Source organism: Ictidomys tridecemlineatus, chromosome 1, assembly GCF_052094955.1.
Source record: "Ictidomys tridecemlineatus isolate mIctTri1 chromosome 1, mIctTri1.hap1, whole genome shotgun sequence".
Lineage (NCBI taxonomy): Eukaryota > Metazoa > Chordata > Mammalia > Rodentia > Sciuridae > Ictidomys > Ictidomys tridecemlineatus.
The window spans coordinates 213,704,054-213,721,658 of record NC_135477.1 but is presented as its reverse complement, the minus strand read 5'-3'; the positions used below and the strand labels follow the sequence as shown (position 1 = coordinate 213,721,658).

Sequence of the window (17,605 nt, the reverse complement as noted above, 5' to 3'; positions counted from 1 at the left end):
GACTATACTTTTGATATTTGCATTTTATGTACAAACCAATCTCCTACAGGGACCCTAAGATGAAAATTAAAGTTAAATTTCCTTGGAGTTCCATACAACATGTATTTATTCAGTCCTAAAACAAAAGACATTTTTCTCATAGAACTTTGCTCAAATAACCAGACTGATGTTCTCAGAGTATAAGAACACAGGTTAAGCTAATGATTGGAAGTTAGTTATAGCAGTTGTAATACCTGAAATTCTAAATGTTCTCATGTTAAAATAGTTAATTTGATACACAAATTTTGACATGCTCAGATGGTATAGATGAGAAATCTGAGACCTAAAAACATGAATAACTTGACCCAAGTAAATAACAGAACTCAATTAGTCTGCTGTTCCTTCCCTTAATGCGCTGATCTGGAAGAGACTTTGGATAATTGTTTGTAATTAAAAAAAAAACACTGGGAACATAACCTACCACTCATGAATCAAAATATGCTTTGCTCATGGTACTGTGTTCATAATGCAGCTTCCTTTATGAGCACTTATCTGAATTAAATGAGGTTTAAAATACTTTGTCCATAATCTAGGTTTCCACAGACGGGCAGCTCCAGTTACAAGAAGGCAGTTCCCACATGGTGCACACAGGATGGATTACCTGCACTTTGAGGATGACAGCCGTGGATGGTGGTTTGATATGGATATGGTGATCATCTATATTTATTCAGTGAACTGGGTCATTGGATTCATTGTTTTCTGCTTTCTTTGCTATTTTTTCTTTCCGTTTTAGGAATTGTCATACCTTACTTCAGTGGAACAATCATAAATGTTGTAAACAATAAATGCTTAAACATTTTTGAAATGTGCTTTGAAGTTTTTATAATGTTGCATTATATAAATTGTTGGTGTTTATAGAAGGCTTGAAAATAATGGATTTATTTATTAATGTTTTTCATGTAGCAAACTTCTATCCAGCACAAAGGAACAATGCACTGTTAATTTCATAGTTCATGGGTTTAGGATTTGGAGGTCTAATTTTACAGTGTCACTTATGTTATTTTGATTGTAAAGACTGATTTTTCCCTCCACTTAAAAACAGTAAAAAATGCAAAATGAAATGGTAATCTGGGTAGATAGTATCTTTATTGATAAGATATTTAATTGATGATTTATTCTTAGGCAAATGATATGCATCAAAGATAAACCATATTCTCTGGAAACTAATCTAACAGGGTATGTATTCCAGTTTGGTTTCCAATTATCTGTACTTGTGCCCCGTTCTATTACCAAAAAAAAAAAACCCACCTGACTATACTTTGTACAGACCTAATAATACCTTCAATATGACATTTTTAATTATTATAAGCAACAGATTAGTAAATACAAGCAAATAATGAGACTTCCCCACCAATAGATAGTTGGAAAGCCATATTAACACTTCCAATTTCAGGTTGAATCACTTGAAGAAATAAAAAATATTACTGACTTTTAGAAGAGCAATGCATGTCCAAAATGTAATTAATTTAGTGATTTATTTAGGAAATTGTCAAATATATTATAAATGTGCAATAAAGAGTGACTTTAAAATTTTTTTATTGTAATTGATTTAATGTCTGGAATAAAGAACTGACATTTACTTTTATTTGTATTAATATTTATAATTATTTTTTTCCTTATTATAAGAAAAAGATATCTGAATTATTCTAGTGTGGGAAGGATTTGGGCAGATATCCCAATTTCAAAAATTAAAAAAGCAAAGCAAAAAGGCACTCAAATTTATTCATTTATTCAGGTGGTTTTGGAGAAATCTAGGACAAAAGTTTTGATTATGAATTACTAATCCAAAATTCCTATGGTGTGGCATCATATATCTAATAGTTAAATAAGTTAATTTTATGTAAAATATGTGACTCTCTCATGGCATTACAATACTACCACCATTCAGAATAAAATGAGACACATATGACTTCACCAGTTAAGTTTAAGAGAAGTCAAAATTTGGCCTAATTAATATTGACTGCATTTAAAGATAAGCACTTGACTGATGGTATGTGATGTTCAAAGAAATATGGAAATATGGATGAGTGGAACAGATTTTTATTCTAATACTATTCTGATTGTGTTTAAAACATCCGTGGAAGAAAATAGTGTACATTAGATATCAAATCTAGAAAGCAGACAATTGAATAAAATTTAGAAACAGATAATTTATCTTTACAAATGGATATTTAAAAGCACTAATTTATTACTCAAATATAAGGGAAAATATCAGCCCTTCTAATATCTATATATATAAAATCAGGATTAAAAAGTTAAAACAAATACGAACAACATTTTAAGAACTTTAAAATAAATTGGAGTGATTTCCTAGGCAAATCCTGGCCTAGGATATCATAAAGAATTTATTTAAAACCCATAATTCAAACTTCTTACTGTTTTTTTTAGTAAAAAATATTTCTTTTTCCTATTTTTCTTGATTACTTGTTGGCCTTCAAATCTCTATGCAGACTCTATTCAAATACAATAAACCTGAGATGAAACATCTAACAAAACCGCATCTAGAGATAGAAAATAAAAATTTCTATGGCATTTCTCCTCACCTTTAATTCTTATTATTGATTATAATTGCAAAAATCAAGAGACCTCATTATCACCCAGGGTTATATGAGTAAAATTTGCTTAACATTTCTTTCCTTGTTTTCCTCACTTGTACAACTATGCATAATAAAACAGACATTGACAGGATTCTCTTAGGCTTAAATTCAGTTCAAAAAATTAGGGAGCAAATAAAAAAGTTCTTTAAGAAAAGGTTTTTTGCAAAGACTAGTCAACATTTATAGAATGACTCTGGGCAGGTTATTTAACCCCTGTAACTTTCTGCTTCTTTATTTCTAAAAATGGAGAAAAATATTAGTAAACGCAGGCACTCATAAATGCATATCTTTTTCCTCTCTGTTATCAAAACTAACATTTAAAATGTCAGAATTCTAGATCTAAACCTAGAACCCCATCAAGTAAGAATAAACTGATTACCTTTTTGTTTGTTCTCTGGGGATATCTTACTCATAAATGCCATAATTTCTACAAGTCAAACTATTCTGATTACTATTCTTACTGTACTTTTTCATTATGATAAAATGCCCACTTTATCTTTAAATTAAGTGCCACCATTTGACTCCTTAACTCCCAGGATTCCATTGTCTCCACTGTTTATAGGTATCTAGTTTAATGGTTTCCAGAAGATGAGTTGACATTCAAACAACATGAAAAAGCAAGGAAATAAACCACTCCAAACAGCCCACAGCACTTCAACAACTGATCCCATTCACACCACAGTGGAGGAAATGTTAGATAAATAATTTAGAAAGTTTCAAGGATATTCAAGATGGCAGATTAGAAGAAAACCACATTTCCAGTTGTTCCATGGCTCTGGAGTCAAGCAACAGGAGTACTATTTCTCAAGAAGGTGGGTGAAAGGGAATTCACTGAAGTTTAATATTGAATAGTTAGAGTCTCTCATAGACTTAAATATGGTGCATTGAACAAAGAACAAGAAGGAGTATATTAGAGCAAAGTTTGTTATGGCAGTGGTGAGCTGGCTCACCTCAGACAGGAAGCAATAATAGAAACACAACAGTAAACTTTGACATGGAAAAACCTATAGAACATAAAAGCAGATTAAATATAGCTAATCCAGAGATGGCACAGTGAACTGGTGTTTTATAAGTGACAAGCAGGGAGCCATCTTGAGAAGGCCATGTTGCAGCTTGGGAAGCCTGAGAGAGTATAGCAAATATTGTCATACTGTCCTGGCAAGAGCCTACCATGTGGCCTAGGGTGTACCTTATAGAACCCAAGTGAAACAGGCATAGAGAAGATCAAAAGATATGGAGAGGAGTACAAATCAGTTTCCCTTTGAGTTTGGCAGCTCATTTGACCAACTAAGAGGGTGAGAAAACTCAATGGACAGGCATGATTGTTCTTAGGCATTAAGTCTGAGAAGGCCCTATTCATAGGCAGTGGGATGTATGAGACTTCTGGTGGGTTGGTTTCTCTGTCTCACAAGTATAATTCTCAGGACTTTCTTAAGAACCAGGCTCACAGCACAGCTCACCATTTACCTGGCCTAGGAGTTTGTTGATATAATCTCTCCAGAGCAGATACCACCCCAAAAAAGGCTGTAAGGCCTGACTGGAGTTAAGTTCCATCCCCAGGAACTCCCCACATAGAACTGTGCATTAATCCCAACTTAAAAGTACATCAATCTGATCTGCCCAGACAGAATTCCAAAGTACTTCCCATTCCATGCTACTATATACTGATGAGAAGGGAAGTTGAAAACTATTTCAGCCAGCTTCACTTTTAGACCACTCTATCTGGCAGCTCAGTGAGCAACACAAAGAGGAAGAATTTCAACCCCAAACTTTGTGTGTGCACTCATGCTCCTCCTCTTCTCATACCCGTCCCCCCCCCCTCAGTTGGCATAGGCAATCAATCACCAATCACCATTCATCCTCATTAACAGCTTTAACCACCTCAGTGGTTCTCCTCCTCCACTTCCTCCTCCATGTGTGTGTATGTTCTTGCCATACTAATTAGTTCATGCTACGTATACATATATGACGTGGTTTTCTCCTCATTTCTGCATTTTTTATAATTGTTAATTTTCCTTGTCTTTTGAGGGGTAGGTTTTTTCCTTTTTTTTTTGATAGTTTCTCTTCTTTCTCTTCTTCTTCCTCCAACAGCCAACTTCTCTCATCTCTCCCATTACTTAATTTTTCTCATTTATTTTTTTCCTCCTCTAGAGTCATCACTTGCTACATCTCTTCTGCTTTCTCTATGTTCATATTCTGAACATTCTAAACATTTTTCTGCCTTCCTATCACATTTTCTTTTAATTAAATGTATTTTTACCATCTTTTAGAATTATTTGGTTTATACAATTCCTGCCTTCCCCATTCATGTTCTTTCAGTTATTAGTACTAAGGATGACAGTTGACAACTGCTGTTTAATACCCAGAGCTAGTTGACAGCTACTTATTATTTTTGCTGTTAGCAATTGCTGACCACACTATTTCTTTTTTTCTAGTAATTAGTGTTGTAGATGTTGTTACAAGCATAGGGTATTTATTTTAATGCTGTACATTGTTTGCTTCTATTGCTATTGTTTCCCCATTTTCTGTGAGGTGCTCTTGAATGTACTAGTACACTACAAGTACACAGGGTGGAGACTACAGCTGAATTACATCTAGCCTAGTGACAGTACAACTTCCTTCACACACATATTAACCAGGCATAAACTACAGCAATACTTTAATGTGAAGAATAAAAGAGGTAAGATAGAGAATTCAAAAGAATGATTATAAAGATCAATGAATTTCAAGAGAACAGAGAAAAACTCCTGAATGAATCAAGGAAGGCAGTACAGGATATGAATGAGAAATTCAATAAGAACCAAACAGAAGTCCTGGAAATGAAAAGCACAATAAGTCAAATAAAATGTTCAGTTGAAAGTCTTTCAAATAGAGTAAATCATACTGAAGACAGAATCTCAGAGCTGGAAGACAAAGAGACCAGCTTTGAACATTCAGAGAGTATTACAGAAAAGAAAATAAGTAACCATGACAGAAATATATGAGAAGTCTGGGACAAGATTAAGAGATAAATTGAATAATCATTGGAATTCAAGACAGTTGTGAGATGCAAGCTAATGGCATAGATAACCTCTTCAGGAAAATAACAGACAATTTTCCAAACCTTAAGAATAAGATAGACAACCAGATACAGGACATAGGCTAATGGTATAGATAACCTCTTCAGGAAAATAACAGAAAATTTTCCAAATGTTAAGAATAAGATAGACAACCAGATACAGGATGTATTCAGAACTCCAAATAGACAAGATCAAAAAAGAACCCCCTCCACAACACATTATAATTAAAATGCCTAACAGAGAACACGGATAGAATTTTTAAAAGCCTTAAGAGAAAAACATCAGGTCAAGTCACATTTAGAGGCAATCCTGATTGCCTCTACATTTCATTTATTAGCACAAACTCTAAAATCCAGGAGGGATTGGAATGATGTGTTTCAAGCCCCAAAAGAAAATGTCAACCAGGATTGCCATATCCAGCAAAGCTATCTTTCCAAATCAAAGAAAATAAAAACCTTCCAAGATAAGCAGAAACTGAAAAAAAACATGACAATTAAACTGGCACTTACAAAAAATAGTAAAGGAAATACTACACACAGAAAAAATAAGAACCTGGAAGTTTTCTTAAATGGACAAATCTCATTTGAATCAATGATAAGTAGATCAAATTAAACATTTGAAATAATTCGTAATGGCAGAAATTAATAAATATTTCTGTATAACAAACACTGAATGTAAATGGTCTCGACTCTCAAAAGACATAGGCTGGCAGAATGGATTAAATAATAAGACCCTGACTCACAATAGGCTGAAAGTGAAAGGATGGAGATGGAGCCTGAAAATGGTAACTACTCTCATATCCAACAAAGCAGACTTTAAGTCAAAAATAACCAGAAGAGACAAAGAAGGTTACTTCATACTGGTAGAGGGAACAATCCAACAAGACAATATAACAATAAATATCTATGCCCTAAACATTAGTGTACCTAATTACAAAAAACATAACACTACTTGAATTAAAACTTAATATACTCCACTATGATAATACTGGGTGATTTCAACACAATTCTCTCATCAATAATAGGTCATCTAGACATAAAATTGGCAACTGTGTCTTCAGGTTTGTTGGGCAATGTCCTTATCCTCTAAATGCTCCATACTCAGATATGCCTAAGGGCTCCCCAAAATGCAGGGTCCTTTAATTCTCTTATCCCTCTACTATGCTCACAAGGGACCACTCCAGCTAGAGCTTCTGGCCCAGCTATGGAGCAGCTGTGCCACTGGGGATTTTTTTCCTTATTTTATTGTATCCAACCTCCTATATCCCTGGACTGCTTTGAATGTCCAGTTTTTATTTCCAGTAAAGTCCCCCCCCACCTTTTTGTTGTTGTTGTTGTTCACCCACCTTGCAGAGAAGCTGCCTGTCTGCTTTCTTGGTTTCACATTATGAAATAGCCAGGAACACAATCTCCTCTCAGATCTATTTATCACATATTAAATCCACCTTTTTACATTTAAAAACTCTCTTTTATACTTAAAAAAAAAGTCACTGGCTGGATCTGACTTAGAGGCCAAAGTTTGCGAACCACAGATCTATCACTGTTTCTCAAATTGGGCTGCATAATAGAATCACTTGAATAGTTCTTAAAAGTACTGATATCTACTATTATTTGGTTCTACAATATTTAGTTCTACTCCCAAATATTCTGACTTAATTGGTATAGGATTTCTTAAAAATTCCCCATGTTAATATGTACTAAAATTTGAGGACTAATACCACCCCTATTTCTGCCTAATTGTAAATTTTTGGACATTAAATCTTTTCAGTATATTTTGCATGACTGGATTAACACAGAAATCTTTTCATTTCTATATAAAATTGGCAGTATAATTAATAGAATAATAATCAAAAAATAGAAGTTTTCATCAACACATCCCTGCTCCCAATAGGAAACCTAACCCCAACAGATAAAATGAGTCAGTAAAATAAAAATTAAACTTGACAATGAGTTGAGAACTCATTGAACGAGCTGTTATTTTTAATTACATTTCTCTAGTTGCTATAGATGTTGAATATTTTTTCATATATTTGACCATTTGTATTTCATTGTAAACACATACTTCACAGTAAAGTGCCTGTTTAGTTCCTTGAACTTCAAATTAAAACTACATTAAGATTCCACTTCACGGAAGAACATGGCTGCCAGCGAAGAGGCAGCACATACAATGCCTCCGTGGTAAGGGGATCAGAGAGACTCATTAATACACCCACATGCGTCCTGCTGGGAAACTTCAAGCAAATTTCCTCTGAAAGGAGATCTTCCTGGAACTAGTAAGTTTAATAGGAGGTGTTAGATTGTCAAAAAATACTGAATCTCGGCAACCCAGAGCAGGGGCACAGTCCCGCCGGGGGCCGCCGAATGGCCGCTGCCTACACATTGCAGTGAGCATAGGAGCGGACACTAACCGCCTGGACCCCCGCGGGCAGGCTCTGTGAACCCAAGCCGACTGCTGCCCACACGCTGCAGCATTCGTGGGAACGGTCTTTGCCTGCCTGAGTCCCCGCGAGCTGGCTCTGTGAATCCCAGCCGGCGCAGGCCACACGCTGCATTGTTCTTGGGAACCATTGCTGCCTGCCTGGATCCCCGCGGGCGGGCCCTGTGAACCCAAGCCAACCGCCGCCCACACGCGGCAGCAAGTTTAGGAGCAGGAGCGACCTGCCCGGGTCCCCGCAAGCTGGCTCTGTGAATCCCAGCCGGCGCAGGCCACACGCTGCATTGTTCTTGGGAACCATTGCTGCCCGCCTGGATCCCCGCGGGCGGGCCCTGTGAACCCAAGCCGACCGACGCCCACACGCGGCAGCGAGTTTAGGAGCAGGAGCGACCTGCCGGGGTCCCCGCGAGCTGGCTCTGTGAATCCCAGCCGGCGCAGGCCACACGCTGTATAGTTCTTGGGAACCATTGCTGCCTGCCTGGACCCCCGCGGGTGGGCCCTGTGAACCCAAGCCGACCGCCGCCCACACGCTGCAGCGAGTTTAGGAGCAGGAGCGGCCTGCCTGGGTCCCCGCAGCCCGGCTTTGTGAACCGCCCACACGTAACATCGAACTTGGGAGCAGTTGCTGGCTGTCTGCCTGTCCCCCCCCCTTCCCCCGGGCTGGCTTGGTGAACCTCAACCAGCCGTTGCTCACACGGCACAGTGAACTTGGGAGCCGGCGCTGCCTGCTTGGCTGCTTGGGCCCCCGCAGACCAGCTCTGTGAACCGCCGCTGGCTACCGCCAAGCGGCCGCTGCCTACACCCTTGCAGTGAGTGGGGGAGCAGACACTGCCTGCCCGGCCCCGAGGGCCCGACTCTGTGAACCTCCTCTGGCGGTTTGGAGTTGCAGACGACCACCCTCCACCTGCCAACCCAGTGCTGCAAACGACCCCTGACCAGCTCTGCAAAAGGCCCCGCCCACACAGCGAACAGCAGGAAGGGAGACCCGCCCAATCCGGGAGGAAGTACCCCTGCACAGTGATTGACTCCCGCCTACTGAGAGGAGAAACTTGGCCCGGTGGGCATAGCTCCACCCACTGGAAGAGCAGTTAATCGAACTCTAGGACTGCATTTATAAAAATTTTTTTTTTACTGTCTTTTTAAATGTTTTTTAATCCATCTTATTTTATTTTATTCTATTTTTTAAATCTTATTTTCCATTTCTACTATTATTATTTTTCTTTAAATCCCTTTTAATCTTCTATTTTTTTCTATCCTTCTTTTCTCCTGTCTTTACATCTCTTTTTAATTTTCTTATTCCCCCCTCCTTGAATTCTACCTGCTTACTCTTATTCTCTTTAGTGACTTCTACCCATCCCTTCTAATACCTTTCCTCCCAAGCTTCAAATATATTTATAGGAGTAAACAGTAACTCAGCAGTCAAACAGAACAAGAAACAATATGAACAGCATGAAAAAGCAAGGAAGAAAAGGAGTGCAAACAATGCAGGGCAGCCTAAATATTCAGGAGGATATAGAACCACCAGAAAAATGGTCATATAAAGAACTCATGGAACACCTGAGACAGATGGAATGGAACCTTAAAGAGGATATAAGACAGCAAATTCAAGCAGCGAAAGAACACATTGAGAATGTATTACACAAACAGATAAAGGAAGAAGTTAAGCATCTTTATCAGGAGATAGAGACTATAAAAAAGAATCAAACCATAATCTTAGAAATGAAGGAAACTATAAACCAAATTAAAAACTCAAATGAGGGTATCATTAATAGAGTGGAGCAAGTAGAAGCTAGAACATCAGATAATGAAGACAAAATATATCATCTGGAAAAGAGGCTAGCCATCTCAGATAGGCTGGTTAAAAATCATGAGAGAAGCATACAAGAGATATGTGATAATATAAAAAAACCAAATTTAAGAGTCATTGGGATAGAGGAAGGGATAGAGATTCAAACAAGGGGAATGAGTAATCTACTAGATGAAATAATCACAGAAAACTTTCCAGAATTAAAAAAGGAAACAGATATTCAAATTGTAGATGCATACAGGACACTGAACATACAAAATCACAGTAGACCAACGCCAAGACACATTGTTATGAAGATATCCAATATACAGAACAAAGAGAAAATATTAAAAGCTACAAGAGAAAAGAGAAAGATTACATTCAGGGGTAAACCAATAAGGTTAACAACGGACTTCTCAACTCAGACGCTGAAAGCGAGAAGATCCTGGAATAACGTATTTCAAACACTGAAAGACAATGGATTCCAACCAAGAATTCTGTACCCAGCAAAATTAAGCTTCAGATTCGACAACGAAATAAAAATCTTTCACGATAAACAAAAACTAAAAGAATTTGCAGCCAGAAAACCAGCGTTGCAAAGCATCTTGAGCAAAACACTTCACGAGGAAGAAACGGAAAACAATAACCAAAGCCAACAGTGGGAAGTACCTCAGTAAAGACAGACGGAGGGGGGAAAACTAATCATGGTGAAACAAACGCAATTAAAAAAAAAAAACGAGATAAATAATCAAATATGGCTGGAAGTACAAACCATATATCAATAGTAACTCTAAACATTAATGGTTTAAACACTCCAATAAAGCGACATAGGCTGGTAACATGGATCAAAAAAACAAATTCAACAATATGCTGTCTCCAGGAGACTCACCTGACTGGAAAAGACATACACAGGCTGAAGGTGAAAGGTTGGGAAAAAATATACCACGCACACGCTCCTCGCAAGCAAGCAGGGGTGGCCATCCTCATATCGAATAAAATCGACTTCAAGACTAAGTTAATCCAAAGGGATAAGGAAGGACATTATATACTGTTAAAAGGAACCATTAAACAACAAGACATAACAATTATCAATATTTATGCACCAAATAATGGCGTTTCAAAGTTTATAAAACAAATTCTCCTCAAGTTCAAGAATCAAATAGACCACAACACAATAATTATGGGTGACTTCAACACACCTCTCTCACCATTGGACAGATCCTCCAAGCAAAAGTTGAATAAAGAAACTATAGACCTCAATACCACAATCAATAACCTAGACTTAACTGACATATATAGAATATACCAACCATCATTGAATGGATATACTTTTTTCTCAGCAGCACATGGATCCTTCTCAAAAATAGACCATAAATTATGCCATAGGGCAACCCTCAATAAATATAAAGGGGTAGAGATTATACCATGCATTTTATCTGATCATAATGGATTGAAACTGGAAATTAATGATAAAAGAAGGAAGGGAAAATCCAATATCACATGGAAAATGAACAATATGTTACTGAATGATCAAAGGGTTACAGAAGACATAAAGGAGGAAATCAAAAAATTCTTAGAGATAAATGAAAATGCAGACACAACCTATCGGAATATATGGGACACAATGAAAGCAGTTTTAAGAGGGAAATTCATCGCCTGGAGGTCATTCCTCAAAAAAAGGAAAAACCAACAAATAAATGAGCTCACACTTCATCTCAAAGCCCTAGAAAAGGAAGAGCAAAACAATAGCAAATGCAGCAGAAAGCAAGAAATAATTAAAATCAGAGCGGAAATCAATGAAATTGAAACAAAAGAAACTATCGAAAAAATTAACAAAACTAAAAGTTGGTTCTTTGAAAAAATAAACAAGATTGACAAACCTTTAGCCATGCTAACGAAGAGAAGAAGAGAGAGAACTCAAATTACTAACATAAGGGATGAAAAAGGCAATATCACAACAGACGACACAGAAATACAGAAGACAATTAGAAACTATTTTGAAAACCTATATTCCAATAAAATAGAAGATAGTGAAGACATCAATAAATTTCTTAAGACATATGATTTGCCCAGACTGAGTCAGGAGGACACACACGATTTGAACAGACCAATATCAATGGATGAAATTGAAGAAGTAATCAAAAGACTACCAACCAAGAAAAGCCCAGGACCGGATGGGTATACAGCGGAGTTTTACAAAACCTTTAAAGAAGAATTAATACCAATACTTTTCAAGTTATTCCAGGAAATAGAAAAAGAGGGAGTCCTTCCAAATTCATTCTATGAGGCCAACATCACATTGATTCTGAAACCAGACAAAGACACATCAAAGAAAGAAAACTACAGACCAATATCTCTGATGAACCTAGATGCAAAAATCCTCAATAAAATTCTGGCGAATCAGATACAAAGACACATCAAAAAAATTGTGCACCATGATCAAGTAGGATTCATCCCTGGGATGCAGGGATGGTTCAATATACGAAAATCAATAAATGTAATTCACTATATCAATAGACTTAAAGATAAGAACCATATGATCATCTCGATAGACGCAGAAAAAGCATTCGACAAAGTACAGCATCCCTTTATGTTCAAAACATTAGAAAAACTAGGGATAACAGGAACTTACCTTGATATTGTAAAAGCTATTTATGCTAAGCCCCAGGCTAGCATCATTCTGAATGGAGAAAAATTGAAGGCATTCCCCTTAAAATCAGGAACAAGACAGGGATGCCCTCTATCACCACTTCTATTCAATATAGTTCTCGAAACACTGGCCAGAGCAATTAGACAAACGAAAGAAATTAAAGGCATAAAAATTGGAAAGGAAGAACTTAAATTATCACTATTTGCAGATGACATGATTCTATACCTAGAAGACCCAAAAGGGTCTACAAAAAAACTACTAGAACTAATAAATGAATTCAGCAAAGTGGCAGGATATAAAATCAACACGCACAAATCAAAGGCATTTCTATATATCAGCAACAAACCTCTGAAATGGAAATAAGGAAAACCACTCCATTCACAATATCCTCAAAAAAAATAAAATACTTGGGAATCAACCTAACAAAAGAGGTGAAAGATTTATACAATGAAAACTACAGATCCCTAAAAAGAGAAGTAGAAGAAGATCTTAGAAGATGGAAAGATATACCCTGTTCATGGATAGGCAGAACTAACATCATCAAAATGGCGATATTACCAAAAGTCCTCTATAGGTTTAATGCAATGCCAATCAAAATTCCAATGGCATTAATTGTAGAAATAGATAAAGCAGTCATGAAATTCATATGGAAAAATAAAAGACCCAGAATAGCAAAAGCAATTCTAAGCAGGAAGTGTGAATCAGGCGGTATAGCAATACCAGATTTCAAACTATACTACAGAGCAATAGTAACAAAAACAGCATGGTACTGGTACCAAAACAGGCGGGTAGACCAATGGTACAGAATAGAGGATACAAAGACTAATCCACAAAGTTACAACTATCTTATATTCGATAAAGGGGCTAAAAGCATGCAATGGAGGAAGGATAGCATTTTCAACAAATGGTGTTTGGAAAACTGGAAATCCATATGCAACAAAATGAAACTGAATCCCCTCCTCTCACCATGCACAAAAATTAGCTCAAAATGGATCAAGGACCTTGATATCATATCAGAGACTCTGCGTATGATAGAAGAAAAAGTTGGCGACGATCTACATATTGTGGGATCAGGCTCCAAATTCCTTAACAGGACACCCATAGCACAAGAGTTAATAGCAAGAATCAACAAATGGGACTTACTTAAACTAAAAAGTTTTTTCACAGCAAGAGAAACAATAAGAGAAGTAAATCGGGAGCCTACATCATGGGAACAAATTTTTACCCCCCACACTTCAGATAGAGCCTTAATATCCAGAGTTTACAAAGAACTCAAAAAATTAGACAATAAGACAACAAATAACCCAATCAACAAATGGGCCAAGGACCTGAACAGACACTTCTCAGAGGAGGACATACAATCAATCAACAGATACATGAAAAAATGCTCACCATCTCTAGCAGTCAGAGAAATGCAAATCAAAACTACCCTAAGATACCATCTCACTCCAGTAAGATTGGCAGCCATTATGAAGTCAAATAATAACAAGTGCTGGCGAGGATGTGGGGAAAGGGTACTCTTATACATTGCTGGTGGGACTGCAAATTGGTTCGGCCAATTTGGAAAGCAGTATGGAGATTCCTGGGAAAGCTAGGAATGGAACCACCATTTGACCCAGTTATTGCCCTTCTTGGTCTATTCCCTGAAGACCTTAAAAGAGCGTACTACAGGGATACTGCCACATCGATGTTCACAGCAGCACAATTCACAATAGCTAGACTGTGGAACCAACCCAGAGGCCCTTCAATGGATGAATGGATTAAAAAAATGTGGCATTTATACACTATGGAGTATTACACAGCACTAAAAAATGACAAAATCATGGAATTTGCAGGGAAATGGATGGCATTAGAGCAGATTATGCTTAGTGAAGCTAGCCAATCCCTAAAAAACAAATACCAAATGTCTTCTTTGATATAATGAGAGCAACTAAGAATAGAGTAGGGAGGAAGAGCAGGAAGAAAAGATTGACATTAAACAGAGGCACGAGATGGGAGGGAAAGAGAGAGAAAAGTGGAATTGCATGGAAATGGAAAGAGACCCTCATTGTTATAAAAAACTACATAAAAGAGGTTGTGAGGGGATTTGGAAGAAAAATAAGGAGAGAAATGAATTACAGTAGATGGGATAGAAAGAGAAGATGGGGGGATAGTAGAGGATAGGAAAGGTAGCAGAATACATCAGTCACTAGTATGGCATTATGTAAAAATGTGAATGTGTAACCTATGTGATTCTGCAATCTGTATTTGGGGTAAAAATGGGAGTTCATAACTCACTTGAAACTATTGTTCGAAGTATGATATGTCAAGAGCTTTGTAATGTTGTGAACAACCAATAAAAAAAAAAAGATTCCACTTCACTCCAGTCAGAATGGGAATTATCAAGAATATAAGTAACAGCATATAGAAAAACAAAGTTAAAAAAAGTACTGGAAAAAAAGTGAAACATGGGAAACTTCAGAAAGTAGAATAATAACTTGTTAAGGCTATGAAAAGTATAAAGTATCATAAATCTTATCAATTCAGGATAATTAGAGGAAACCTATTTAAGAAGCCTCAGCTAGTCAAGTTCTGCTTTAAGGATTAAAAATTTACAAATGGCCTCAGAAGCTTGCATAAAATATTCTCTTAGGTGCTTTAAACTATCAAACATATTTTATACTGCGTAATTACACTGTAAAGGATTTTCAAAGAAAGTTATAAATTCTTTCTCGGCTTTCTCTGAATATGAATTTAAATTGAATTTTAAAGCACCATAGTTGCTAGTTTCCTGAGAAAATATCTTTAAATTCCTACTTTGATTAGCACAATCTGAAGAGCCATTTTATGCTTGTCATCTTTCCCAAGCAAAATTATTTAATATATAACAAGTGTTTGTTCAAAATTAATACAAGTAATTATTAAGGTTAATATTGTTATAATATAGTTAAGTAATAGCCCATTTTAAAGACATACTATATTTTTATTCTTACTAATGCTCTTATTTCAATTTTCATCTGTGTTAGTGTTGTAAAAGTTTTAACTTTGATTACGTTTCTATCTACTCAGAAACTTTCATATAAAATATATCTGCAAACAGTAAACAAGAACACATACATACAAAGTCCCCTCATGCATTCAATGAACAGTGTATGTACAATAAGTATTCATTGAATGAATGTCCACTTTATAAATGATGCTCAAATTTTTTATGTTTTTTTTGTTTGTTTTTCAGTACTAGGGATTGAACCCAGAACCTCATGCATGCTAGGCAAGTAGGCAAGCACTCAACCCCTGAGCCACATCCACAGCCCGCAATTCAAGTTTTGACCATGACTAAACCCAACTTAAATGATGGCCACATATCCTAAGAACTTCAGAACAAAGTCCTTCTGATTTTCTCATGATTCTAATTTAAAAATAAAAAGTCCAGAAATCTGGGTATCACATAAAATGAAATCTAAAATTACTGTTGGAAGCAATGTTTCTAATTACTATGTTTCTATTATCAGGTATTCATCAGAGATAATCATCAGTATGTATGTATGTCAGCATATTCATTTCTGCATATGATTAATAATGAGCTAAAAATAAAAGGGAATTAAATGAAAACTGCACCACTAAAGTTCCTTCTACCAGATAAACTCCTATTTACATTAACTATGCGAATGTATGTACTACATGGTTACTATTATTCACAACTTACAATACAGACACTAATTCAGTATGTCTTTTTCCTTCTACAAACTAGAAAAAGATACACATAGCCTTCCTAAAATAGAAAATGTCCCTTTTCCATAATTACAATATGCACAGCTCTTAACTGAAAAAAGGAAGGAAAACTTACTTTAAAAATTATAAACTTAGGGCTGCAATTGTAGCTCAATGGTAGAGTGCTTGCCTAGTATGTGTGAGACATTGGATTCAATTCTCAGCAACACATATAAATAAAATAAAGGTACACTGACAACTAAAAAAATTTTTTTTAAAATTATAAACTTAAAACTATCATAGATGAGGCATATTTAGAAAGGACCATAATTTTATTAATCAATTAATCAATTACCCATTTTGAATTTTGTCCAATCTGATTTTAAATAATTATGAAGCAAAATTTTTCATTATGGCTTCCTGGTAAGTACTACATCTTTCCTTCTCATAGTTTTCTGGTAAGAAAGATTTCTTTAATTGAAATTATAATGTAAGCAAAATGCATTTTAAAAAGTATTTTTTCTATTTAAGATGAAAAACTCAGGACTTCTAAAAATATTTATTATCCCATTGCTTCCATACTTTACAACATTGTTCATTAAAGTTACAAAGAATAGTAATGATCAGTGTTAGATAAATTTACCTTATTTTTTAAAATTCTGGATCAAATGAGTCATAATAGCAAACTAAAGTAGTCTTAAACTAAAAATGGAAGGAAAAGTATATTATTTTAGATGGAAAAAATTAGCAAAGCAAAATTAAGAGAGAAAAAAGGTAATATATAAATAAATACTGTAAAAAAGGTGAACAGTGAAGTAATTTAATCTGGAAACATTATGTAATATACTTAAATCACAAACTTATTCACAAGTGTACATATATTGTGTACATATATGTGTACAAATATTGTTTCCTGCATAACCACAGAAAAGTCAAAAGTTATATGACTTGATAAGACTCAAATAAGAAGAACATTTACAGTAATATTCTTTGAATTAACATCAATTCTAGAACAGTACAAAAGGATCATTTACATTACTATGTTTAACAATGCTAAAATTGTGTTAATTGGTCAGATTCACTTTGGCACTGACTAATAAAACATAATACCCATATTATATTTCAATCAGAATCAGAATTCTCAGACGTATTATCACTAATGGTGGGAAAAGTTCTTAAGCCTTGTTTTCTTTCAGTTCTAAGTTGGTGCAAATGTTCTTTCATATCCTGAGAAATGTGGCAAATTCGTCCTTCAATGCCAGGTACTGCAATTATTGATGATGGTTTATTTGACTCTTCCTCAAAGGCTATAAGTACAGTAAAACCAGTTAAATTCATCATGACTACAAAA

The 17,605-nt window shown here is 35.8% G+C and overlaps 2 protein-coding genes across 2 annotated transcripts in view; one reads left to right on the top strand and one right to left on the bottom strand.

Moving 5' to 3' along the window:
- The window catches only part of Rnf180 (ring finger protein 180), a 206,816-nt gene extending 205,243 nt beyond the window's left edge, over positions 1–1,573 (top strand). Inside the window, 1 exon segment of the mRNA XM_078015963.1 lies at positions 573–1,573. Coding sequence (XP_077872089.1) covers positions 573–772 — 200 coding nt within the window. The 3' untranslated portion in view covers positions 773–1,573.
- A 15,019-nt stretch (positions 1,574–16,592) lies between these two features.
- LOC101975376 (snake venom 5'-nucleotidase-like) overlaps positions 16,593–17,605 on the bottom strand; it is a 53,146-nt gene continuing 52,133 nt past the window's right edge. Inside the window, exon 8 of the mRNA XM_005319672.4 lies at positions 16,593–17,561. Within this exon, the coding sequence (XP_005319729.1) occupies positions 17,377–17,561 (185 nt within the window). The 3' untranslated portion in view covers positions 16,593–17,376. The remainder of the gene's footprint in view (positions 17,562–17,605) is intronic.